Below are 26,842 nucleotides of genomic sequence, written 5' to 3' on the forward strand. Positions count from 1 at the left end.
CAGGCAGCTCCTATTTAAGTGATTTCTTGATTGAAACAGGTGTGGCAGTAATCAGGCCTGGGGGTGGCTACGGAAATTGAACTCAGGTGTGATACACCACAGTTAGGTTATTTTTTAACAAGGGGGCAATTACTTTTTCACACAGGGCCATGTAGGTTTGGATTTTTTTTCTCCCTAAATAATAAAAACCATCATTTAAAAACTGCATTTTGTGTTTACTTGTGTTATATTTGACTAATGGTTAAATGTGTTTGATGATCAGAAACATTTTGTGTGACAAACATGCAAAAGAATAAGAAATCAGGAAGGGGGCAAATAGTTTTTCACACCACTGTATATATGTAATATGTGTATGTGTGTGTATATATATATATATGTAATATATATATATATGTATATATATATATATATATATGTAATATATATATGTAATGTGTATATATATAGATATAGATATATGGATATATAGATATGTATGTACTGTAGTTTCTTAAATATCCTATGAATTTAAGCATGCATCCATTCATATTTTAACAGGAGCTCTCCTGTCACTCTTTTACTGCAGTCTTGTAACAGTTACAGCGATAACATTAATTGTAGTATGTATGTTACTTGAAGGATGTTGTTTGCACCGGAACAAGCAGATGCAAAACCTTTTGAGTATCCCTTTGGAACTTATTTTTTAAGAGGTGGTGTGGCAGTGGTTGTCAAGGACTGCCTTTGGTACTTGGTGGTTTTTTTTTTTTTTTTTCTCCCCTCATGGACGCTGTAATACAGGGTCCATCAAATGTTTTTTTTTATTTTTTTAATAAGAAACTTAACCCCCAAAGTAACGGTCTCACCACTACAGACCGCATGTCTGTCTTCTAAGAGTTGGGGGAAGTACTTTCGAGCAAACACTGCCTTTTGGAATTTGCGCGGTTTGCCCGAGCCAGTACTGAAGCTGCAAGCAGAACTAAGGTAAGCAGACGGGTGCGCGCGTACGTTAACGCATTGAGGGGAGAGGGCCCCCCTCGTCGGGCACGCGCGGTACTCTTCTGCCGCGCTGGCAACGAACGAACTTGTCTGGAAAGCAGACGAGGCAGTCGTTGATAATATCGTCATGCGGCTCATTGGTCTCCGCATGCTACTGTTTTTGCTTCTTGGTCTGGTGCTCTCGGAATCTGACTCGGGAGAAGCGGTAAGTGCTAGAGCTAGTAACTGGGCACTGAGGTGACGAATGGGTCACAGTCGTAAACAAACCGGCGGAATAAGCAAGGCACTGGTCACGTGGGGGCAGGTGCCGCGGTATTACTCGTCAGCTGACACAGGGAGGTCAGCTGGGGACGTAGGAAGCAGAACTAGTATCAGCTGACTATCGTGACGTTTAAGTACATTTGGTAATGAACCGACGTCCACAGTTAGGTCTGTTGCTACCGTGCTTCTGTTATGAGTGTAGTCTTGGGACGTGTGAGAATAGTAATAATCAGAAGACCTGTGGTCTATAAAAATGGAGATGCCAAAACGGTAACAAGTAACAGATAACTTCAGATTAAGTTTTTATGAGTTGGAATTGTTTTATCGGTAAATATATGAACAGTCATACAGCCCATGGATGTCACCTGCAGTAACTAGAATGTGACCATTCGGGACTATCCAGGGGTCACACTTTTGAAGATTGTTTAGCTACTTTCAGCAAAGCTCATGATGGTATTTAAGAAAAAAAATAGCTGTGGGAAAGGGATTGCAGTAATTGATGTTCTGATGTGTTATTACCGGCCTGTCTCTGTCAAACAGGAATGGTTCTTCACGGCGCCGGCAGGAGGATCGCGTTCCAGTGCCCAGGCGCCTCGCGTCAAACGTTACGCCATCAACCCGCTGGGACAGAAGTGGGACCACTTGAACATAACTTACAAGTGAGGAAGAGAATGGCAGGGGTTTGCTTTTCCTGATGCATCTCTTTTAGTGTTATGTGTGCCTGCGATGGAGTGCTGTGAATACGATGTGACCCTTGTCGGTCAAAATTGAAGGAATGCACATTTATTAATTCTTCCAGATATTAGTCGAGACCACTAACCTGTGTCATAATCTGTTCTCCGCCGGCTGAATGATGGCGTTTACCGAACGTGGACAGTGAGTGCCACTTAAGACATGTATTTTAATAGGACTAAGCAGCTTTTGGGAAGCGTTGCAGATCGGTAGTTGAAATATAAAACAAACAATTCAGGGACTGGAATACCGGCTACAAGAGATTACAGTATTGCCATGCACGTGAAATGGACAAAAATAACAAAGAGCTCTGCTATGCAACAGTGATCAAGTGGGCTGACTTAAAAGGGTTTCGAATCATCGTTTAAAGGATTGGACGTGTAACGCGGTACGCAGAACCTCGGTCAAAATGGTGTGTGTGTTTTTTCTTATATATTGATTTATGTTTAGATTTTTTTTCTTTACAAGATATGGCGGGTCAGAATAACAGACGTAAAGCAGGAACCATTAGTAGACGGAACGTCCAATGGTTTCGGGCGGAGGACTTCAGAGGCTTATGCCCCAGATCTTTTGTCCTTTATAATGTGCCCAGCCCCTGATCAATTGTATTCCAGTTTACGATCGCACGCGACACCCCCGCTCTTCGATTAAAAAAAAAAAAAAAAAAAAAACTCGCAATTATCTCCGAAATAACTTGAAACTTACAAAAGTATTTGGCATCAACCATTTATTTATTCCATATTTAACAAAATTCCGAATTTTCTTCAGAGGTATACAGTACTTTTTCAATGAGATATAAGAGCACTAACAAATATGTCTGCATCCTTATGTGTAGAGTCGTGCGTAAGGAGAGTTAAGACCTTGATACATGCAAATCCTAGAAAGGCGCCTGGGAAAGTCGATCCATCATGAAGTGCACCCCTCAACTTACTTTTTGGCCTATATTTGGTCGTTTAAAAGACTCCATCCAACAGGAAACGCTAGCAGGCAGGAGGAGAAAGCGAACCAGAAAGGAATTTCTGTGATTAGTGCTGTAGGAAGCAACCCTAGCCAGTACACCTCAGATGGCTAAAAGACTGCAATCATCTGTTACCACTGACAAATTTGACAAATTGGTCTCCATATGTTTTGCTGTACTGTATATTTTTATTAAAGTTAATATATTTTAAGGTATGTTAAAGAAGGAAGGCAAAATTACATTGCATATTGTCAGTATATGATTTCATAAATATATGGTCAAAAATGTATATTCTAAAGTTTGGTTTGTGGAAAAATTAGAACATTATCTTGAGTTCTTTGGTAATGTCTCTTATTGTGCAAATTATGATTTGCACCATGTCAGAAAACTCTGCTGTGCTGCTTACAGTTAAAAAGACAAAGTCTTTTTTATTCATTATGGAGCAGGTTCAGTGCTGGGAAATGGGCTGTGGAATATGACTTATAGTACCACTTCAAAGTCACAATGGCAACAAAATAACCACAAAAACAACAACAAAAAAAAAAAACGGTCACGACACATAATAATTTACTACATAGGAAGTCTATCAGGCTCATTTGATCAGATAGCAGCTAAATTGTCACTGTATCTCATCCAGGTCCTTTTCAAAAGTTGACCAAGAAAAACACCAATATAACATACAATCTGCCAAATAACTTTCCAAGAAAGAGCAAGAATTATGTTCTTAATTAACACCATGCTCATTAAATGAACTCTTTTTGTATTAATTTGAAAAAAAAACTTTTGAATGGTTGTCAAGGTTTATGCATTACACTACAACTTTGTAGCTTGTTCCAGATTCCCACAACTCTTTGCATGAAGAAGTGCTTCCTGGCATTAGTCTCAAAATATACTACCCTTTAATTTTCACTGGTGCCCTTGAGTATGGACTCACTATTTAGTCAAAAGCAATCTGCTTGATCAACTTTCTAGATGCCTTTTGAGAAGTTTGAAGGCCTGGATTATCTGTGTTTGAAACTAAAATCGTTAAGAGCCTATCAGTGTAGGACATGTCCTTAATTCCTGTGATACACTTGGTTGATCTTCTCTGCACAGGTTCAAGTGCTGCTAAGTCTTTTGTATAGCGTGGTTACACAAGTTTATTTTCACACCCTAGCATTTGAGAACACCATCATCATTGGACTCCCAGATATACTGGAGCAATACAAGAACTACTTAGCTTGTAGTAAAGAATCACTCAGTGTGCAGTCCATGTCAGGCTCAGATTTATAAGGTCATTATTGATTTGTATGTTCCAATCAATATACTGTATAACAATCAATAATCTGATGGCTACAAGAACATTCAACCTGCTGTCAGGATGCACTCTCTCTCTCACCATCTTTATCTGCGGTGCTCTCAGTGCTGTCTGTGGCTGCTATCATGTCCAGGTTATGTTATAGCATGAAAAGGTTTGGATGGCTGCAATTCGAAAGTTCCACGGTTGAGCAGGTCAACAGATATGGTGCTCCAGTGTTTCTGGGGTTCAGCATTTACAGCATTTTCAAATGCTAAGGAGCAGTAAGTTTTCTGTAGCATTAAGACTGGTTTATTTTATGAAACATAATCAGTGTTTAGTTTGGGACTTTACATACCATTAACTGTAAATCAGTGGAAACAAAGAAGTGTATCAGCATTTCAGACTTTAAGAAAAAATAATTAAAAGAATGGCAATAGTCCATAATAAAATGAAAAACAAGCAAGGTAACACAAGAAATATAACAAATTATATGTTGTATAGGAGAAAATACTATTTCAGAATTGTGGTATGTACAGTGCATCCAGAAAGTATTCACAGCGCATCACTTTTTCCACATTTTGTTATGTTACAGCCTTATTCCAAAATGGATTAAATTAATTTTTTTCCTCAGAATTCTTCACACAACACCCCATAATGACAACGTGAAAAAAAGTTTACTTGAGGTTTTTGTAAATTTATTAAAAATAAAAAAACTGAGAAATCACATGTACATAAGTATTCACAGCCTTTGCTCAATACTTTGTCGATGCACCTTTGGCAGCAATTACAGCCTCAAGTCTTTTTGAATATGATGCCACAAGCTTGGCACACCTATCCTTGGCCAGTTTCGCCCATTCCTCTTTGCAGCACCTCTCAAGCTCCATCAGGTTCGATGGGAAGCGTCGGTGCACAGCCATTTTAAGATCTCTCCAGATATGTTCAATCGGAATCAAGTCTGGGCCACTCAAGGACATTCATATTTTTTTCTTTAATTAGCAGCCAAGCAATAATGAGATACAAAATGAGCTAATACATGACCGACTAACCAGTGTCCATCATAGCATATCTGAAAATAAAGAAAGGCGAAGAAGGTCTGAGTAACGTTGGATCTGCTCAGGTCACAAAACATTTTAACGGTAGTATTAGAAAAAAGAAAATCAACAGTTTTGGGAATGCCTGCTATGGTAGAATGAGAGCACCAACCAGCCATGGAATTAAATAATGGCTCTGAGGCTAAGGATCTGCACTGGTATCCCGAAGGTTGCCGGTTCGAATCCCCATCACTGCCAAAAGAGATCCTGCTCTGCTGGGCCCTTGAGCAAGGCCCTTAACCTGTAATTGCTCCAGGGGCGCTGTACAATGGCTGACCCTGCGCTCTGACCCCAAGGGGTATGCGAAAACTACCAAATTCCTAATACAAGAAATTGTATATGGCGAAATAAAGAAAAAAAAAAAAAGGGTTTAATTAATAAGACTCGTCTATTAATTAAGAAACTGGTTGGAGTGAAATTGGTTCGGAGTTTGAGGCCCCCCAGTTAGCTGGTTTTATCTGTTGGCCCACTTCACATCTCATTTTTGTTTGTTTGTTAAAAAAGGCAGTTATAAATATTTGAGCCAGGAGCAGCATTCATATTAGCAGCAGATAGCTCAAGATGTATAAGGTTGTAGAAAGAGGATTTCCAGATGTTCTAGGATAGAGAGTCCGGAGATATCAAAGTTGAATCTAGGGCTAATTTTGCAACAGTTGTGCCCAAACTGAACAATCTCTGGTGAAAACAGAAAGAGCAAAAAGATCCAAAAGAAAGAGGACAAAAGGAGTAAATGGGATATTATAGAACAGGGATCTCAAACTCCAGTCCTGGAGGGCTGCAGTAGCTGCAGGTTTTCATTCTAACCCTTTTCTTAATTAATGACCTGTTTTTGCTACTAATTGAATTCTTTTGAATTCATTTTAATTGACTTGCTCTTGAAGACTCAGATCCAATAATTGTTTTTGTTTCCTTTAATTAGCAGCCAAACAATAATGAGATTCACCATGAACCAAAATGTGTCCAGCAAACTGTGACCATCACACAATATCTGAAAATAAAAAGGGTGGAGGTCTTAGGAATGTTGATCTGCTCAGGTCCCCAAAACATTTTAACAGTGCGCTTAGAGAAGCCAAGAAAAAATCAACAATTTTGAAAATGTTTACTATTGCACAATGAGAGCAGCAACAAGCCATGGAATTAAAGAATGAGTTTTATTAACAACAAAACTCGGCATCTAATTAAGCAACTGGTTGAAGTGAAATTGGTTGGAGTTTGAGGATCTGACTTAGTTGGTCTTCTGTTGGCTCACTCACATCACATTTCATTTCTGTTTAAGGAAAGAAATGAAGAAATTCAGAGGAACAATGAAGATAATCTGGGGAACAAATCTGAAAAAACAAGTCAATTAAAATTAATTCAAAAGAAGTTAATTAGCAGAAAAAACAGGTCACTAATTAAGAAAAGGGTTAAAATGAAAACCTGCAGCCACTGCGGCCCTCCGGGACTGGAGTTTGAGATCCCTGATATAGAAGAAGGCAAAAGGAAAAAAAACTACACAGCTCACCAAAAAGCTGAAATTTGGGGCAATTCCTAGTACATACATAAAAAAGTACCTGGGAGTTTAGAAGAGCAAATCAAGGGAAAAGAAGTCAATTAACGGCAGAAGTTGGTCACTGATGAAGAAAGTGGCAGGAAGGAAAACCTGCAGCAATGGTGGCCCTTCAGGATTGGAGTTGGATATCCCTACAGTATACCGTATATATATACAAACTTAAACCGATTGGCCACAATATTAAAAGCACTGACAGATTAAATAAATACCATTATCTCAATACAGTGGCATCTGTCATGGGGTGGGATAAATTGGGCAGCAAGTGAGCAGTCAGATCTTGAGGGTGATGTGTTTAGAAGCAAGAAAAATTGAAAAGAGTAAGGATCTGAGTGACTTTGACAACAGCCAAATTGTGATGGCTGGGCAACTGAGTTAGAGCATCTCCAAAACAGTAGGTCTTGTGTGATATTCCTGGTTGGCAGTGGTTAGTACCTACCAAAAGTGGTCCAAGGAAGGACATCCACTGAACCGGTGACAGGATCATGAGCGCCCAAGGCTCAGTAATGTGTGTGGGGAGTGAAGATGGTCTGTGTAATCCGATCCCACAGAAGAGCTACTCTTATCACAAGCTGCTGAAAAACTTAATGCTGGCTGTTAGAGAAAGGTGTCAGAACACACAATTCATCACTGTTTGCTGCATAGCCACAGACTGGTCAGAATGCCCATGCTGATCCTTATTCACTGTCGAAAGTGCCCACAATGGGCATGTGAGCATCAGAAATGGGCCATGGAGCAATGAAAGAAGGTGGTCTGGTCTGATGAATCATGTTTTCTTTTAGATCATGTGGACGGTGGGGGTGGGTGGACAGGGGTTAAGAGATGGCAACAAGATGCATTATGGAAAGAAGGCAAGCCAGTGAAAGCAGTGTGATGCTTTGGGCAATGTTCTGCAGGGAAACTCTGGGTCCTGGCATTCATGTGGATGCTATTTTGACTCATACCACTTACCTAAAGATTGTTGGAGATGAGGTACCTTCATGGCATCGGTATTCCCTGATGGTGGTGGCCTCTTTCATAAGCATAATACACACTGCACACTTTGTTCATGAATGGTTTGAGGATCATGACAAAGAGTTTGAGGTGTTGACTTGACCTCCAAATTCCCCAGATCACAATCCGATCATGCATCTGTGTGAAGTGCTAGAAAAACAAATCCGATCCATGGAGACTTCACCTTGTAACTTACAGGACTTCAAGGATCTGCTGTAATGTCTTGATACCAGATACCAGATAGCACAGGACACCTTCAGTGGTCTTGTGGAGTCCATGCCTCAATGGATCAGAGCTGTTTTTGTGGCACGAGGGGGACCTACTTAATATTAGGCAGCTGGTTTTAATGTTTTTGTGGCATGAGAGGCGCCTACTCATCATCACTCAATTAGTTTTAGTGTTGTGGCTGATTGGTGTTCCTATAAATTCTCACACATACATACCTGACATCAACCTAAATTACATATTTTTGGGAGAGGGGATGAAAACAGACGGAGACTTTGCAAACTTCACCCAAACAGTTACCTCACTTCCGATAGTATTGCAGCAATGAAGATCTAGGATAATTAAAGAAATAAAATGGGCTATGAGTGCAATAGTCTTTACCACTAGGCTAGTGTCCTCTTAAATATCTAAATTGCTTAAATTATTATTAATCAGTTATCTCGACAAACAGTTCAGTCTTTATATTTATTGTTAAGTCATACATACAACAGGGTTTAAATCTTGTAATTGGACTTTATCCATGTAGAGTTTGCATGTTCCACCAATGTGTTTGTGGGTTTTTCCCCACATTCCCAAAAACACGCTGGTTAAATTGAGTGTGTGTGGATGTGAGTGGCCCCTGCAGTGGACTGGTATTCTGTCCAGAGCTGCCAACACAGGCTCCATCCCTGAATTGGATTATATATACTGTATATATGTGTATATTTATATACTGTAGTGACGGATGGCTTAGACGCTTACCCGACCAGGGCGATTTGTGATGGAAGGACTGGGAGAAAGAGCGTGCATGGGGCATTATCTCCTCCGGATTGCTAGGTCGCAGCCCCACTGGGTTGCTACAGCATCACGGATTCCCACAAGGCACACTGGGAGTTGGGAGTTTGGTGGCTCAGCCCTGTTGGGTTCCAGGGGCGCTGCAGCGATTGCTGAGCCCTGCTTTGTTGGGCTTCCGTCATACCCAGAAGTGCTTCTGGACTATGCTAACCAGCCACCAGAAGTACTCGCAGGTGCAAGACAAAAGGAGCAGTTTCATTTCACTCAGCGAGCCTGCCAAAAGAAGCTTGCTGGAGGAAGGAGGAATCGGAGAGTGATAAAGAAGAAAGAGACAGAATATTTGTTGTGCTTTGTACTGTGTTTGTGAATGGAGACTACGTGAGAAGGATACTGCCGCCTAGTGTATTGTGGTAGCACAAGTCCCTGTGAGGCCACCTGCCACTGTCCATTTGTTATGATGGCCTCATGGATGTGTTTCTTTACATGGCTGGGATGCCTGTCCTTATATATATATATATATATATATATATATATATATATATATATATATATATATATATATATATATATATATATATATATATATATACACAGTGATCCCTCGCTATATCGCGCTTCGCCTTCCGTGGCTTCACTCCATCGCGGATTTTATATGTAAGCATATTTAAATATATATCGCGGATTTTTTGCTGGTTCACGGATTTCTGCGGACAATGGGTCTTTTAATTTCTGGTACATGCTTCCTCAGTTGGTTTGCCCAGTTGATTTCATACAAGGGACGCTATTGGCAGATGGCTGAGAAGCTAGATTGCTTACTTTTCTCTTTCTCTTGCGCTGACTTTCTCTGATCCTGACGTATGGGGATTGAGCAGGGGGGCTGTTCGCACACCTAGACGATACGGACGCTTGTCTAAAAATGCTGAAAGATTATCTTCACGTTGCTATCTTTTGTGCAGCTGCTTCCTGAAACGACATGCTGCACAAAAGCTCGAAGGGCATGTATTGATTTTTGACTGAAAAACAAACTCTGTCTCTCTCTCTCTCTCTCTCTCTCTCTCTCCCCCTGCTCCTGACGGAGGGGGTGTGAGCTGCCGCCTTCAACAGCTTTGTGCCGCGGTGCTTCGCATACTTAAGCCAAACAGCCCTATTGATTTGTTTGCTAGAGATTGTTTTCTCTATCTATGTGACATTCTGTGCTCCTGACATGCAGTCCTTTGAAGAGGAAGATATGTTTGCATTCTTTTAATTGTGAGACAGAACTGTCATCTCTGTCTTGTCATGGAGCACAGTTTAAACTTTTGAAAAAGAGACAAATGTTTGTTTGCAGTGTTTGAATAACGTTCCTGTCTCTCTACAATCTCCTGTATTTCTGTGCAAATCTGTGACCCAAGCATGACAGACAATATAAAAATAACCATATAAACATATGGTTTCTACTTCGCGGATTTTCTTATTTCGCGGGTGGCTCTGGAACGCAACCCCCGCGATGGAGGAGGGATTACTGTATATATATATATATATATATATATATATATATATATATATATATATATATATATATATATATATATATATATATATATTGTGGCAGAAGGCTGGGGGCCAGACCCAGCTGGGATGACTGGGAGGCAGCTTATACGTCCCCTGGGCCATGAGGGGGCAACCGCCCTGGATAAGGAGGGGACCACGGGGACTGAGCCAGGACGCTCAAACCTATAAGGGACAATGGCCACTGCCAGGAGGCGCCCCGAGCATTGTGTAACCTGGGAAACCTGCACTTTCACCACACCTGGGTAGGTGGAGGAAGAGCCTTCCAAGGACACCCAGAGTGCTTCTGGGTGCTAGTGCGGTACTTCCACCACACCAGGAAGTGCTGTCAGAAGATCAGCAGCAAGCACCTGGAGCACATCCAGGTGAAGATAAAAGGGGCCATTTTCCTACAGTTGGGGAGCTGGAATCGGGAGCTGGAGCAGGACGAAGCACCAGTGACAGGAGGAAGAAAGGCCACCCACGGACATTGGGAGAGGCCCATGCTGAGAGCGTTTGGTGCTGGAAGCACTGTGTGTTATGTGGGATTTTCAGAAAAATAAAATGTGTGTTTTATAAAGCGCTGGTGTTTGTCTGATGGTGTTCGGACCAGCTTTCACTATATATATATATATATATATATATATATATATATATATATATATATATATATATATATATTCACGGCATTCGTAGTCTGAATCACAATCTGATTGTATGGGTGGTTACCTACCAGGTAACGCTTGTGGTTGGTCAGCAAGTCAGCTAACATCTGCCACGGTGCCCTCAGTTGTGAGAAGCAGATCATAGAATGGTTGAAATAGTTTACTATCAAGTAAACTATTTCAACCATATATATATATATATATATATATATATATATATATATATATACTGTATATATATATATATTGTGGCACCCGGCGGGGTTTGTTGCCTGCCGGGATGCCCAAGAGGAGCGGAGGAGGGCTTGTGTCTCCTCCAGGACACAAGGGGGCATCCTCCCTGGTTGCCTTGGGGACCACGGTTACAGAGCTTTGAAGCTCTACCCTGTAGGGGCCCGTGGTCACTGCCAGGGGGCGCCCTGATGCCTTGGGAGCCCTGGACCTCAGTACTTCCGCCACACCTGGAAGTGCTGGGGGGAAGAGGATTGGGGGACACCCGGAGGACTTCCGGATGTACCGTCAGAGCTTCCGCCACACAGGGGTGTGGCTATGGAGCCCCTCAGGATGCACCTGGAGTCCTTCCGGGGTGAATAAAAGGGGCCGCCTCCCTCCAGTCGTGGGCAAGAGTCGGGTGGAAGTGGATGAAGCTTGGTGGAGAGGAGTGGAGGCGGACCAGAGACTGAGAGAAGGCATTGTGCGTGTGGCCAAGGACTTGAGGGGTGATTGGTGCTGCGGCACTGGGTTTGTGCTCACGATAAGTGTAAATAGTAGTTGTGAATAAACGTGTGTGGTCTAAACATCATGTCTACCTGTCTGTATCCGGGTTGTTCCCCACTATATATATGGTAGCGCTGCTGCCTCGCAGTTAGGAGACCCGGATTCGCTTCCCAGGTCCTCCCTGCGTGGAGTTTGCATGTTCTCCCCGTGTCTGCATGGGTTTCCTCCAGGCGCTCCAGTTTCCTCCCACAGTCCAAAGGCATGCAGGTTAGGTGGATTGGTGATTCTAAATTGGGCTTGGTGTGTGGGTGTGTTTGTGTGTGTCCTGCGGTGGGTTGGCACCCTGCCCAGGATTGGTTCCCTGCCTTGTGCCCTGTGTTGGCTGGGATTGGCTCCAGCAGACCCCCGTGACCCTGTGTTCAGATTCAGCGGGTTGGAAAATGAATGGATGGATAAATATGTATAGTTGTCTTAAAAATTCACAACAGCAGTGTCAGATATACAATATGTGGATGTACTGAATACACTTGTATTTAAAGAGCCTATACACCATTTTCTTCAATAAGGTGTTGACACTAGTTTGAACAAAATTTTTCCGATGCTAACATTTCATAAAAAAATAATTGTCTTTTAGATTTGAAATTCAGAAACATCCAAAATTGTCTGCTCACTGTTTCAGTCTTGAGACTTTGATTGTTCTAACACCCTGTTTATCTTTATAAGCACTGTGCTCTGAACTGAAGTGCTTTTCCACATTTTATAGAAGCCAGTTTGGCAGACAAATATAAAATGGTTGTTATTAAGTTTTTTTTTTTTATATATTTATTTTGGCTGCTTCCTCTTTAGCAGAACCCCAAAACTCCCGACCCCAGTGCAGTGGAGCTGAATTGGCAGACTGCGTGCCGATGTATTTTGTGTCTCAGTTCCTGGCTGGATTTTGTTTGTTTGCACACTGCCTATCTGTACATGCCCCACTCCGTGAAGCTCATTTTTGCAGGTTTTGTCCACGATGTTGACACTGGATTCTTCAAAGCAAATCTCACGCTCTCAACACAATTCCCACTGTGCTGATGCTGCAGAATTCCACACGTTCCTGCACACAACTGTGTAAACAGCCATCAAACACAAACCCCTCACTATAATATTTAACCTCTTTGACTTTTTCACATTTTAATTTGTTACTATGGAATGTTGATGAATTCAAGATTGTTTTTTTTATTACAGATCAGCACAAAATGTCAATGAGTAAAAACTCCATCTTAATTACTTATTAATCTGTGCAATTTCATATCTGCTTATTCAGTTCAGATTTGCGTTGGGACAGTGTTTGTGCCTTGCAGCACTGATCACATGGCAGGACCACTCAGGACGGGAGGCTGTAGGCAGCAGTGAAGATTAATAATATTCATGGCTCACTGTAGTGTGTAGTTACTAATTTTGAACTCCTATTAATAGCGGTCTTATTAAATATCTTTTATGTTCGTTTTTTTTCTTTTTTTATGCATTCTTATTTTTGTTCTCATTTGCTCTAGAGAGGAGAGGAGTGAAGGTCAATAGGAACAAGACAGAAGACGTGTGTAAATAAGGGGGAGGTCAGTGGAATGGTGAGGATGCAGGGAGTACAGTTGAGAAAGTGGATGAGTTTAAATATTTGGGATCAACAGTACAGAGTAATGGGGATTGTGGAAGAGAGGTGAGAAAGAGAGTGCAGACAGGGTGGAATGGGTGGAGAAGAGTGTCAGGAGTGATTTGTGACAGACGGGTATCAGCAAGAGTGAAAGGGAAGGCCTACAGGATGGTAGTGAGACCAGCTATGTTATATGGGCTGGAGACAGAGCTGGAGGTAGCAGAGTTAAAGATGCTAAGATTTGCATTGGGTGTGACGAGGATGGATAGGATTAGAAATTACATTAGAGGGTCAGCTCAAGTTGGACGTTTGGGAGACAAAGTCAGAGGGGCGAGATTGCGTTAGTTTGGACATGTGCAGAGGAGAGATGCTGGGTATATTGGGAGAAGGATGCTAAGGATAGAGCTGTCAGGGAAGAGGAAAAGAGGAAGGCCTAAGCAAAGGTTTATGGATGTGGTGAGAGAGGACATGCAGGTGATGGGTGTAACAGAACAAGATGCAGAGGACAGAAAGATATGGAAGAAGATGATCTGCTGTGGCAACCCCTAACGGGAGCAGCCGAAAGAAGAAGAAGATTGTGTTGTCTGTGAGAAGGTACCTTGCCAAGAGAAATGCTAAGAATGTATTCTGACACAGATTGGCTTATTGTACCAAAACTGTAATAACTTCAAGCTACAAAATGTTTTACCACACAGTGGTACTTGCTGAAGCACCACCACTGCTGACCTGCTCATCCCTGGGACTTTTGAATTTCAGTCCTCTGTAACCTTCCACCTTCCTTCCACAAATTTCTACATGTATCTGAAGAAGGCAACCAGTCGAGCACCTCTGCTAACTTCTGTGATCATCTATTGACTTCTGTGGTAGCGGGGAGGAAGGCCTCCCAAGAGAGCTTGACTTTGGATTTTCCTAATGTTTCTTTAATACAAGTTAAGTATAAAATGATTATTTGTGCTGTGATTGCTTTTTGTTGTTGTGATTATTTTGTCACTATTGTGGTTTTAATGTGGTACTTTATTTTATTTTATTTTTTTTATTTTTATTTATTAATTTTTATTGTAATCATTCCATACAAATAGATCAATTTATAACCAAACAAAATTGAAGACAAATCAAACCCCATCCCTGAGAAGGAGAGCTTAGCCAAAGGAGAATTGCTTAGGGCTTTTTAATAAGGCAACAATAAACAAAAGAAAGGGAGAAATAAATATATATGTAAATAAGAGATGGAGAAGGGAATTAAATGCGGTAATAGTTATTTCTCTTATTCTAATATAATATTGATAAGATCCTGCCAGGTTTTGAAAACATTTTGTACAGATCCTCTAACTGAGAATTTGATTTTTTCCAATTTCAAATAATATAAAACATCGGTTTCCCACTGACTTATCAGAGGAGAGTTAGGATTCTTCAATTTAACAGAATAAGTCTGCGTGCCAAAAGTGTAGTGAATGCAATCACCGTTAGCTTGTCCTCCACTTCAAGTCCGTCTGGAAGAACACCGAACACAGCTGTTAATGGGTTAGGAGGGATTGTGATACTAAGGCTGTCTGAAAGGCACTTAAAAATTTTGGTCCAAAATGATGTTAATTTGGTGCAGGCCCAGAATATGTGACCCAGTGAGGCAGGAGCTTGGTTACAGCATTCGCAGGTTGGATCTTGCCCTGGAAACATTTTGGACAGTTTTAAGCGAGACAGATGAGCTTGATATATAATTTTTAGTTGAATAATTCTATGCTTTGCGCATATGGAGCTTGAGTGAATTCTCTGCTTTGCTACCTTCCACTCCTTTTCTGATATATTGATTAAGAGATCTTCTTCCCAATGTCCTCTTGGATCTTTGAAAGGTAGGGACTCTAATAGGATTTTATATAATGCGGAAATGGTGTTTAATTCCTCGAAATTGAGCAGTATTTTTTCCAGCATTGTGGAGGGTGCAAGGTGGGGGAAATCGGGCAATTTCTGTTTAACAAAATTTCTAATCTGCAGATAGTGAAAGAAATGTGTAGCTGGGAGGTTGAATTTTGAATGTAATTGTTCAAAAGATGTAAATATGTTGTCTATATAAAGATCTCTGAGCATTTTAATCCCAAAACTTTTCCAGGTGTTAAAAACTGGATATGTTTGCGAGGGTTGAAAGAGGTGGTTCTCTTGCAGAGGTGCCACAGATAAAAGATTTTCTATCTTAAAATGCTTTCTAAGTTGGTTCCATATTCTGAGTGAGTAAAGCACAATTGGGTTATTAGTATATTTGCAATAACTTGCATTTATTGGAGAGCAGAGCAGGGAGTATAAAGAAGTACTGCAGGATTTTACTTCTATTGCGGACCAAGACTATATATGTTCATTTATTTGTGTCCAGGTTTTTATGGCTTGTATGTTTGCTGCCCAGTAATAAAACTGAAAATTAGGTAAAGCCATGCCACCTTCTGCCTGAGGTCTTTGTAGGGTCGCTCTTCAGATACGTGGGTGATTTGAGTTCCAAATGAATGAGGTTATTGTTGAATCTAACTGTTTAAAAAACGATTTATTGATATATATTGGAATGTTTTGAAATAAAAAAGAAGTTTAGGAAGGATATTCATCTTAACAACGTTAATTCTTCCGGCTAGAGTGAGATGAAGGGTTGACCCTCTATGCAAGTCTTGCTTAATTTTTTCCATACAGACGGCAAAATTTTGTTGATAAAGAGCTTTATGTTTACTTGAGATGTTTACCCCTAGGTATTTAAACTGATCTGCTATGGTAAAAGGTAGGGTGTCCAATGTAATATTATATGCTTGTGAATTCACTGGAAAGAGTATACTTTTATTCAGATTAATTTTAAGACCAGATATCTTTTGAAATTCTGTTAGTGCTGTTAAAACTGTAGGGACAGTGTTTTCTGGGTTTGATATATATAAAACCATATCATCTGCATATAGAGAAATTTTCTGTTCCATTCCTTCTCTGACAATCCCCTTAATCTGATAAGAATTTCAGCAGTGAACCGCCAGTGGTTCAATGGCGATTGCAAACAGCAGTGGCGACAAGGGACATCCTTGTCTGGTACCACGTTCTAGCTTAAAGTAGTCGGAGCAAATGTTATTAATACAAACTGAAGCTTCTGGATTGGTATACAGTAGTTTGATCCATGCACAAATATTCGGGCCAAACCCAAATTTCTCCAATGCAGTGAAAAGGTAGTTCCATTCAATCATATCAAATGCTTTTTCTGCGTCTAATGATAGTAATATCTCTGGGGTGTTTGATTTTGCTGGTGAATATATAACATTAGACAAGCGTCGGAGATTGGAAGATAGATGTCGGCCTTTAATAAATCCAGTTTGATCCTGTGATATTACCGAGGGCAGCACTTTCTCCATCCTTCTAGCTAGAATTTTTGAGAGTATCTAAACATCATTATTCAGGAGTGAAATTGGTCTGTATGATGCTCATTGTAACAAGTCCTTATTTTGTTTAGGAAAGACGGTGATTAATGCTTGATGAAATGTTTGAGGTAGTATTTGGTTGTCGCTAGCTTCTGTAAATGTTGCCAATAAGAGGGGAGCTAGCTGAGTGGAGAATTTCTTATAAAATTCTACGGGGTAACCATCAGGGCCTGCTGATTTCCCGCTTTGAAGTGACTTTATAGCATCTAGTAATTCTGTTAGCGTTAGAGGTTTATCCAGTTCCTCAGCACTTAAAGCATCTATTTGTGGTGTCTGTAATGTATCCAGAAATGCATTAGATTGTGTGTTGTCTTCTTTGAGCTCAGTAGAATATAAGGATTTATAATAAGGTTGGATGGGAAGCGTCAGTGCACAGCCATTTTAAGATCTCTCAAGAGATGTTCAATTGGATTCAAGTCTGGGCTCTGGCTGGGCCACTCAAGGACATTCACAGAGTTGTCCTCAAGCCACTCCTTTGATATCTTGGCTGTGTGCTTAGGGTCGTTGTCCTGCTGAAAGATGAACCATCGCCCCAGTCTGAGGTCAAGAGCGCTCTGGAGCAGGTTTTCATCCAGGATGTCTCTGTACATTGCTGCAGTCATCTTTCCCTTTTTCCTGACTAGTCTCCCAGTCCCTGCCGCTGAAAAACATCCCCACAGCATGATGCTGCCACCACCATGCTTCACTGTAGGGATGGTATTGGCCTGGTGATGAGTGGTGCCTGGTTTCCTCCCAATGTGACGCCTGGCATTCACACCAAAGAGTTCAATCTTTGTCTCATCAGACCAGAGAATTTTCTTTCTCATGGTCTGAGAGTCCTTCAGGTGCCTTTTGGCAAACTCCAGGCGGGCTGCCATGTGCCTTTTACTAAGGAGTGGCTTCCGTCTGGCCACTCTGCCATACAGGCCTGATTGGTGGATAGCTGCAGAGATGGTTGTCCTTCTGGAAGGTTCTCCTCTCTCTACAGAGGACCTCTGGAGCTCTGACAGAGTGACCATCGGGTTCTTGATCACCTCCCTGACTAAGGCCCTTCTCCCCCAATCGCTCAGTTTAGATGGCCGGCCAGCTCTAGGAAGAGTCCTGGTGGTTTCGAACTTCTTCCACTTACGGATGATGGAGGCCACTGTGCTCATTGGGACCTTCAGCGCAGCAGAAATTTTTCTGTAACCTTCCCCAGATTTGTGCCTCGAGACAATCCTGTCTCGGTGGTCTACAGACAATTCCTTTGACTTCATGCTTGGTTTGTGCTCTGACATGAACTGTCAGCTGTGGGACCTTATATAGACAGGTGTGTGCCTTTCCAAATCATGTCCAATCAACTGAATTTACTACAGGTGGACTCCAATTAAGCTGCAAAATCATCTCAAGGATGATCAGGGGAAACAGGATGCACCTGAGCTCAATTTTGAGCTTCATGGCAAAGGCTGTGAATACTTATGTACATGTGATTTCTCAGTTTTTTTATTTTTAATAAATTTGCAAAAATCTCAAGTAAACTTTTTTCACGTTGTCATTATGGGGTGTTGTGTGTAGAATTCTGAGGAAAAAAATTAATTTAATCCATTTTGGAATAAGGCTGTAACATAACAAAATGTGGAAAAAGTGATGTGCTGTGAATACTTTCCGGATATACTGTAAATAGTGTTGTTTTTTAGAATTCTCTTAATTGTTTGATCAAGGTCCACTTGTGTCCAACTGGTTAAAGGTATCTATACTGTAAATACTGTAGTAGTCTATGAGACTTCCAAAGTGGCAGAATTAAACTAAATCATGGTGACAACTGATTGCTCATAGCAAATTTAGGATAAAGGTACTGAAAACAACACTGAGAGCAAGGACTGCAGAACATTCCAATGTCTTACTAATTGTCAGGGTCCACAGATAAGAATTAATGAAAGTATGGCAGAACTGGCAAAGGATTTTCTTATATTGTACTGTTCAGTTTTCAAATGTGATATTGCAGTGATAATTTTGTAAAGTTCCTTGTGACAGTGCAATGGTTAACTTGCTTGATAAGATTCTAAATGCTTAATGGCTTCCTTTAGTCTTAAACAGCTGGATTTACTTTTTTGATTCATTTACATATAATGTGAAAAGCACCTACTGTGGTTGTTCTGCCTGTCTGTCTGTCCCTCCCAATTACACAAATCAGTTCCCAGTGGATCAATTTTATTGAAATTTAAAACACGTATCCTTCAAGAAAATATGTTGGGAATGTTCGATTTACTTTGAGCTTCTCCCCCTGCTTGCTTGCTTGCTTTGCTTGCCAACCCCTTTCTCCCCCGCCAGCGCTACACACCGTTGTGAAGAGAGTGGCTGAACGAAACCCAAGGAGACACGGCTGCTCCTCCGAAACCCCTCTTAAACGTTGATACAATGGGAAACAAATATAGTTTTTTTTTACCTCCTCTTTGCTCGATCAGCTGCTGGATTGCCGCTGCTGCCATGCCGCGTGATCTGCATTTCATCTCTCTTCTCCCCCGACATCCTCAAACACTATTCTATCTCTTTACGTTGTTCCGTTATTTCACCAAGTAATATTTTCCATTTGTTTGCGCTAATTCAATCTTTACTCTCCTTTTTTTGAGACATTCGAATTGTGTATCACGGGACTTGCTTCCAAAGGTTGTAAGTATGACGTGACTTGACAGTCTTGAAGGGCGTGAAACTGTCTCTGTCTCTCTTCAAAAGATCATGTCTCATCGCAAGTTTTTTTTTTTATAATAGAGAGATATCTTGAATAAAGTATACTGTACAAAATTTTAAAATTTCAAAGCCTCTGAAAGGAATTGGTGAATTATAAAACCTGTCTGTTTTCAAATAGAGAAATATTCCATGCAACTTCAATTACAGATTAATTTACAGTTTTAAATTTAGTTTGAGAGCAGTTACTTACAGAATATTGGTCATGGCAGCTAACTGCTCCTTGAAACTGTAGTGAGTATGTAACATGATGATAATGAGCATAAAAATAAAAAAAAATACAGCCAACATAACTTATGAAGAAATGAATGAAAGAGGACACAAGTGGCTTGCTGACATTATGTGTAGTCTGGATTCCTGCTAAACTTAAAACAGCCTGCGATCTGCATTTCTGCAGATCACAATGATTTAATATTTCTCTAATGCTACCATTTATCATTAAAATGCTACAATTATCTACTATCAGTCATGGTCATATGCAGCCAACAATTTCATCTTCAGACTTCAAAACAGATTTTAAATCTCCTTTTGAACAATTGCATATTTAAGAAATTTGAACTACAGTTAATCACAGACTGTCCATTTCAGCTATCACAAACCTATTTGGGCTCTATTTTTAACTACATTATATTGTAAAATAGTATTCAAAAATACTAGGGGGCTTCACTTGCCAACCCCCCTGCCTGTGCTATGCACCAGCAACTTCGCATCTCTGCCGCTCGCAAACAACAAAACTTATAATTCTTGTGGATAGGCCTTTTCATTGGGAAGAAACACTACTTTTCCCCGATAGCAATACGAATTAGACAATCTACAAGTCTCCGACTTAAAGTTTAAAGCCAAACAATATCTACATACTCCTGTCATATCACCTATGTACATATATTTGATCTCTTTTTGCTTTTGATTCTGTGTTTGGAATTACATCGTGACAACGCAACGTATAAACTGCCTGTGAGTGAATATCATTTCAATGATTGAACCGTGTTCGCTGTTCCATTATTTCACCAAGTAATAATTTACATTTGTTTGCGCTAATGCAATCTTTACTATCATTTTTTTGAGACTTTTGAATTTCCGTACTTCCATTATCTCTAACCTGCTCTGCATGTGTATCACGCCTATGTTTTTGTATTCTTTGCGATATTCTACTTTGTCATCTACTCTTTGTCTTTTATTTCTGGGCCCGGCCATGGTTACATTTCTCGGCACAAAGTCTCATCTCGTGGGACATGAAAGTATCTCTCTGAAAAAGATCACGTCTTGTCGCAGAATAAAAAGTCTTGTCTCCCAGGATTTTTTTATTATAATAGAGAGACATGTAACTGCATTATATTATCTGTATTATTTTTTAAATGATTCACTATTACAAAAATATGTAATACAGTAAACAGAAATATTATAGTTACTTAATTGTAGTAATTACTTGTGGTAATTAATTCCTTGGTAAAGCGACTAGAAATTTTTTAAAATACTCCATCTTTCAAAACAGTTAACTAAGCCTCTGAACGCACCTGAATGCCACATCATATGTTCATGTTCTTATGTGTTTTAATTGTTTCTTATTCTCTTAACCAGCTGCCAAATAACGATGAGATGGAAAAACAGGAACCAGCAGTTCACCATCTGACTTGATCTTATTTAAACCAATACATCATGGCTTGTCTGTTTCAATCAAATATTTGGAAAGATGTGGAAGAGATAAAAGTAAAGAAAAGTGAATTACTAATCTACTCTGGTTCACAGATCATTTAGATGATGTTTAGAGAAACAAAAAACAAACAATATAACAATTGTCTGACATGGCAGAATGAAAACACTAAAATCTTACCTAAATCAATGAAAATGTAAATATATTTTGTAATCGACAATAATTGGCTTCTTCTGAAGCAGCTGGATTGGAACAAAAAGCTGCAGCCTCGGTAGCCCTCCAGGACTGAACTTGAGCACCTTTGGCTGAAGTGGACATGAGGAGAATGTGTGAATCACGTCTCCAGCTGTGCGTTTGAGCCATGTGGGATCAAAAATAAGATTGAACCGAGTACACATGTATGGCACTTGGGCCTGTGTCTGTGAGCCTGCGTTTGTGCGTATTTGTGGGGTTTGTGTTGGAAAGGGTTGGAATCAGGGATTTTCTGTGAGTCTGGAAATGAGCAAGTGTACATGTGTCAGTCTGGTAATGATGCATGAGTGCGTGTACATGTGCTTTTCCATGTCCTACTGTGCATATGTGTGACAAGGTACTTATATTTGCGTATGTGAGGACTGGAGTGAATTATATTGTATGTCTGTGTGTTCTGTTGGTAAAAGCTCCATGGCTGCCATTACACACATCTCTATGTAGTGGTGTGGATTCACAGAATAGGATCCTGTGGCACCTCCATTTATGTATTCTGGTGTGGATCTTGCTGCCAGTGTGTGTCAGTGTGGGAACTGTGATAATTTCTTTTGAGACTTTCAGTCACCAGTCTTGTGTGTGCCTGGTGGTCACTGGTGATGAAAGCTCATGCTTCTTTGTTGTCTTCCTTTTTTTTGGTCTGGTTGTGGTTTGCAGCCCATTTTAATTTGTCACATAGGCTCTATAAATTCATTTTCTCTGTCATTGTATTACATTGTTCCCCGCAGGGTAGAAATGGGGATGAGAGCCAGTGTTAAGGGGGTATTTTTATCTTTTAATTGCATATATTCTGTTTCATTACCTTTTTATTCATTCTCTCCAACATAAATTTGACCAGAACAAAAGAGGCCCACTTAAAGGTCAGTTGTACACTCACAGCCTCGTATTGCTGTACATGACAACATGGGAGAGGATGGGAATGGTTGCACTTGACTGGATAAAGACCTTTTGATAGGCAGCAACCTCACTGTGTTGGGCACAATGTGGAAAATTACAACATCCACCCTTTTACTCTTATACTCTTTCATTTTTTGAACTGTTTTTGTCTTTACATTTTCTAAACACTATTATTTCCTTGTTCTGAAGGGATTATCTGTTAATGGCACTCTCTGCTAGGAATTTAAGTCAATCCACTTTTATTTTATATGTTTTATCTTTTATAATAACGTGTCTGTAAAGCTTAATATTAAGCCCAAAGTGCAGTTTGTCATCACTTTTAGTTAGCTTGGCAGGCCCAAGATGCCACTTACCTCAGAGCCGGCTTCATTCTGTGTGTGCATCTGACTCTCAGCTTATGTCTTTTTCTCCATCAGGATAGTCCAGTTCCCCAGCACTCTGAATAAAGATGACACTCACAGAGCTATCAGCATTGCCTTTACTATGTGGAGCACTGTGTCCCCACTAAACTTCCGAGAGGTGTCCCCTGAGAGTCAGGCAGACATCAAAATAGGTGAGTAAGAGCAAGTCTAGTCTGTGGTCTGTGTGCCCCTTGGCTTACTGGAAAGAAGCTGACTGACTCCAATGGCAGCTTGGCCAGGCTGTGCATTTAAAGGCAGGATGAATGTCTGACCACTGCCCCACCTCTGGTGGATATTTCCTCCTCAGGCTTCTACACATTCAATCACTCGGACTGCTGGACAACCCCACTGCACCCCTGCTTTGATGGCCTTAATGGCGAGCTGGCTCATGCCTTCCTGCCACCACATGGTGAAATTCACTTTGATAACCACGAGTTCTGGATATTAGGCCGGTCCCGCTTCAGTTGGACACAAGGTAGCTATCTCATAAGTACCCACCCAGGGACATATTGAAGGAGGTTGCCGGCAGTCTGGGGCTTAGGTTTGGTCACTCTTGCCACTTTTGCTGGGAAAGTTCCAAACTAATGATAGCCACACCTTTTTGATGGTTTACACATCAAGCCCACTGGGCTCCTATTGCCCACTATTCAATTTGCATTTCTCTCTCTCAGCAGCTGTTGTTTGTTCACAGGTGTGTGGCTGAATGACCTTGTGCAAGTGGCTGCCCATGAGATTGGACATGCTTTGGGACTCTGGCACTCTCAAAACCAACATGCCCTGATGCACCCTAATGCTACTTATACAGGACAGCGACAGATCAGCCAGGATGATGTTTGGGGGATCCAGCGGCTTTATGGTAAGTAACAGGCTTGACATCAAAGGAGCTGAATCAGAGAGATGGAGTGAACATGCCGGCCCACAATTTCTGATAGACAGGACTGGACATGTTTTCATCACATTGTGTTTTAAAATGTCGGTGACATGGAGTTGTACCACGGTTCCATGCACACTAGAAGATGCAGCTCTCAGCATGGATGTTCACACATTCTTGCTCACTCCCAGTACATCTAGTAACCTTCACCATGGCCCTCTCCATATTTAGGATGCAAGGACAAGAAGCGGGTGTGTGACCCTTGGTCACGCTTGGGCCTGTGTAAGCAGCGTAAATCCTTTATGAAGAAGCACTGCCCACGGATCTGTGACCTGTGTTTTGGTGAGTGTGGTGAGTTCTTGAGAACTTTGCTCTGTCCTCAGATTGTAGCAGCAGACTTTGGGAATTGCTAATAAGGATGTCATCATGTCACTGACAGGAGTGATGGGCTTGTTTGCTGGCACATACCTAATTTCTGAAGGGAATATGTTTCTTATTTGTTCATAGAGCCCCCAGATGCAGTGCCAACTTCTCTTCTTCCCCCGTTCAAGACTAGGACAAAGCTTGTTCCTCGTGGAAGGGTAGTGACATTCCGTTGCGGGAATACTGCATCTCGTGCTCAGGCAAAAGTCAGGTGAGGATATATGGTGGGACCAATCTGCATGTCATGATGGGGACATCAACTCATCAGTAAATGATGTGAGTTAATTAGTAATGGGATATTGACTGGGATGCCAGCTCACCAGTACTAGGTGATGATGGGGGAGGAGGTGACTTGATCAGCTACATGACACTGACAGTGATGACAATTATGGCCATTAATGTGCCATTTGAAGGGGATATCAGCTGATCAGTCATAGTCATTGACAGGAGTGAGAGGTCGTCAGTAATTGATTATGGTAGTTAACATTTTATTTTGTAGGAGCTGTTCAATAACATGTCCTTTCCCATGGAAGACAGATCATCAATAATGGGTGAATGATTACATGTCATCTGGTTGCCAGTATGCCAGTGACAGGGGGCCAAGTATGCCTAGTAATTGGTAATTTGCTAATGACAGATAGGTCAGCTCAGCACTGACATGACACATGGGACAAATATGTTATTGGCATGTGTCAGCTCAAGATTAACTTGCCATTTACATGGGTAACATCTCATTGGAGATCAGTGATTGATCTGTTTGTCTGATCATCCATGTGACATTGAAGAGGATAACAGGTGTGGCAGTTAACTTGTCATTCAATAGTTATGTCAGCTGATCAGTAATGTGTCATTTGATGGGGAGAACAACTCTTCAAGAGTGGGTCATTGATTGGAATGGGAGTTCATTAGTGACTGACTATTGACAAGGAGGACAAGATATAATAGTTAACATCCATCCATCCATCCATTTTCTAACCCGCTGAATCCGAACACATGGTCACGGGGGTCTGCTGGAGCCAATCCCAGCCAACACAGGGCACAAGGCAGGAACCAATCCCAGGCAGGGTGCCAACCCACCGCAGGACACACACAAACACACCCACACACCAAGTACACACTAGGGCCAATTTTATGTCATTTGATAATAGTGTTAACCCATCATGAGTATGCCATTTCACAGATGTGACGTCTCATCAACAATGGATGAATAGTTGTTGTGTTCTCTGATTGTCAGTCTGTCATATTGACAGGGGGACAGTTAAGTCTAGTAAATAATATCACTGATAGTAATGTCAACTTCTGACCAGTACTATGACATATGGCATGGCTGACAGATGATCAATGATGGTGGAGCAGTGGGCAGACATTCAATGTCTGACACCTCATCGGGAACAGAGCATGTTAGGAATGACATTGAGATCAAGACATTGAGATGGATGACAGTTGCTGAATGTGACTTAATCAGTAACATGTCCTCAATTGGGATGTCAGTTATGCATAACATGTCCTTGAGAGAGATGACGAGGATGTCAGGTACTCAGTGATGTGCTGACTCTACTTTACTTCAGAGATATCAGTTATAATCACATTGACAGTTCATCAACAATGTATCATTCAAATTGATTACTGTACACCCAATGAAATATACAGTAGCTTGACAATAATGTCCGCAAATTGGCAAAGTCTCATTGGCAGAATGTGAACTAATCAATGATGGGGCCGTTAATAGGGTTGTCATCTGACTGGGGACATGTAACTGACTTGGATGACTGCTATGCCATTTAACTGTTATTGTGTCATTAAAAGGAATAGCAGGCAATCCATGATATGGCATTTAACATAAATGTCAGATGATTTTCAATATGGCATTGGAACATGTAGCACCCCAGGTACAGTATGTAGAGGTGTGAATGTTTCAGATGTCATATAACCTACAAATTCTCATTTAAAGTTCACCATCAGCATGTTAGAGATGCTAATAGAGCTGAGTTATTGATAGAGATATCAGCTGAGCAGTAAAGTCAATAAGAGGGATGAGTACTCAGCAGTAGCGTGTCATTGACAGTGACACTAGCTGATCAGTACCATTACACTTGACATGAATGTCACATTTTCAGATATGCATCACTGACAGAGATATTAGCTATGCTGTAATGTCACTTAGAGAGATGACTGTTCTGCATTCATAGGAATGCCAGTAATTTGTCCTGGGATGCCGATCGCTGGGTGCCTTAGATGCATATTGCATTGTGCCAGTGCACCAATATAGCTGCTGTCAATATATTTAAGGGCAAAAAAAAGTGTGCTTAATTTATTTACAGATAGGCCTTCAAGTAAGGCATTCCAAGTTTGTATCAGTATATTTCTGGCTTGGGCACAGCCTTTTCAACTTATTCTTTCACCTCTACAGCTGGTACAAGGATGGAGAGCTACTGTCCAGGTCAGTGCCGGGGCAAATAACTCTGAAGAAGCAGGAACTACACATCATTGCCAATGAGTTCAATGAGGGTCAGTACACGTGTCGCATTCACCATAGCCGAAGTGCAGTCAAAGGCAACTCATGGCTCATCCGAGTCAAGGACGAGAATTGAACATGTTGAAAGCAAGAAGTCAGCCATTTTGGAGCCCAGGCTGGGAAGCACGACAGCAGCTGTTTTGCTGAATTTTGGACAGAACATTGTCAATGTGAACAGCCTGACATAGCAACACAATGAACTTCTGTTTGGACAGAACCCAAGGCTAGTCACAGAATGTGGAGTAGTATAAGCGCCGCAGGGACCAATGTTTCCACTTGCTTGTGTCACTTGTACCACAATTGTCAGTTAAAAAGCCCTGAGGTGTGAAAA

General features: G+C 41.1%; 1 protein-coding gene across 2 annotated transcripts; it reads left to right on the forward strand.

The window, feature by feature from the left end:
• The first annotated feature begins 917 nt into the window (after positions 1–917).
• On the forward strand, positions 918–26,842 carry mmp23bb (matrix metallopeptidase 23bb). 2 transcript variants are annotated; one of them, XM_051923059.1, is made up of 8 exons: positions 918–1,180; positions 1,777–1,895; positions 22,718–22,854; positions 23,010–23,177; positions 23,394–23,558; positions 23,805–23,915; positions 24,081–24,207; positions 26,407–26,842. In XM_051923059.1, exons 1-8 carry the CDS (start codon positions 1,103–1,105, stop codon positions 26,585–26,587), a joined length of 1,086 nt encoding a protein of 361 aa, XP_051779019.1. In that variant the 5' UTR covers positions 918–1,102; the 3' UTR covers positions 26,588–26,842. The 2 variants fall into 2 exon arrangements, with proteins under 2 accessions (XP_051779019.1, XP_028648232.2); XM_028792399.2 differs by lacking the exon at positions 918–1,180 and having other exon boundaries at positions 1,577–1,895.

This window comes from Erpetoichthys calabaricus, chromosome 2 (assembly GCF_900747795.2).
Source record: "Erpetoichthys calabaricus chromosome 2, fErpCal1.3, whole genome shotgun sequence".
Taxonomy (NCBI): domain Eukaryota; kingdom Metazoa; phylum Chordata; class Cladistia; order Polypteriformes; family Polypteridae; genus Erpetoichthys; species Erpetoichthys calabaricus.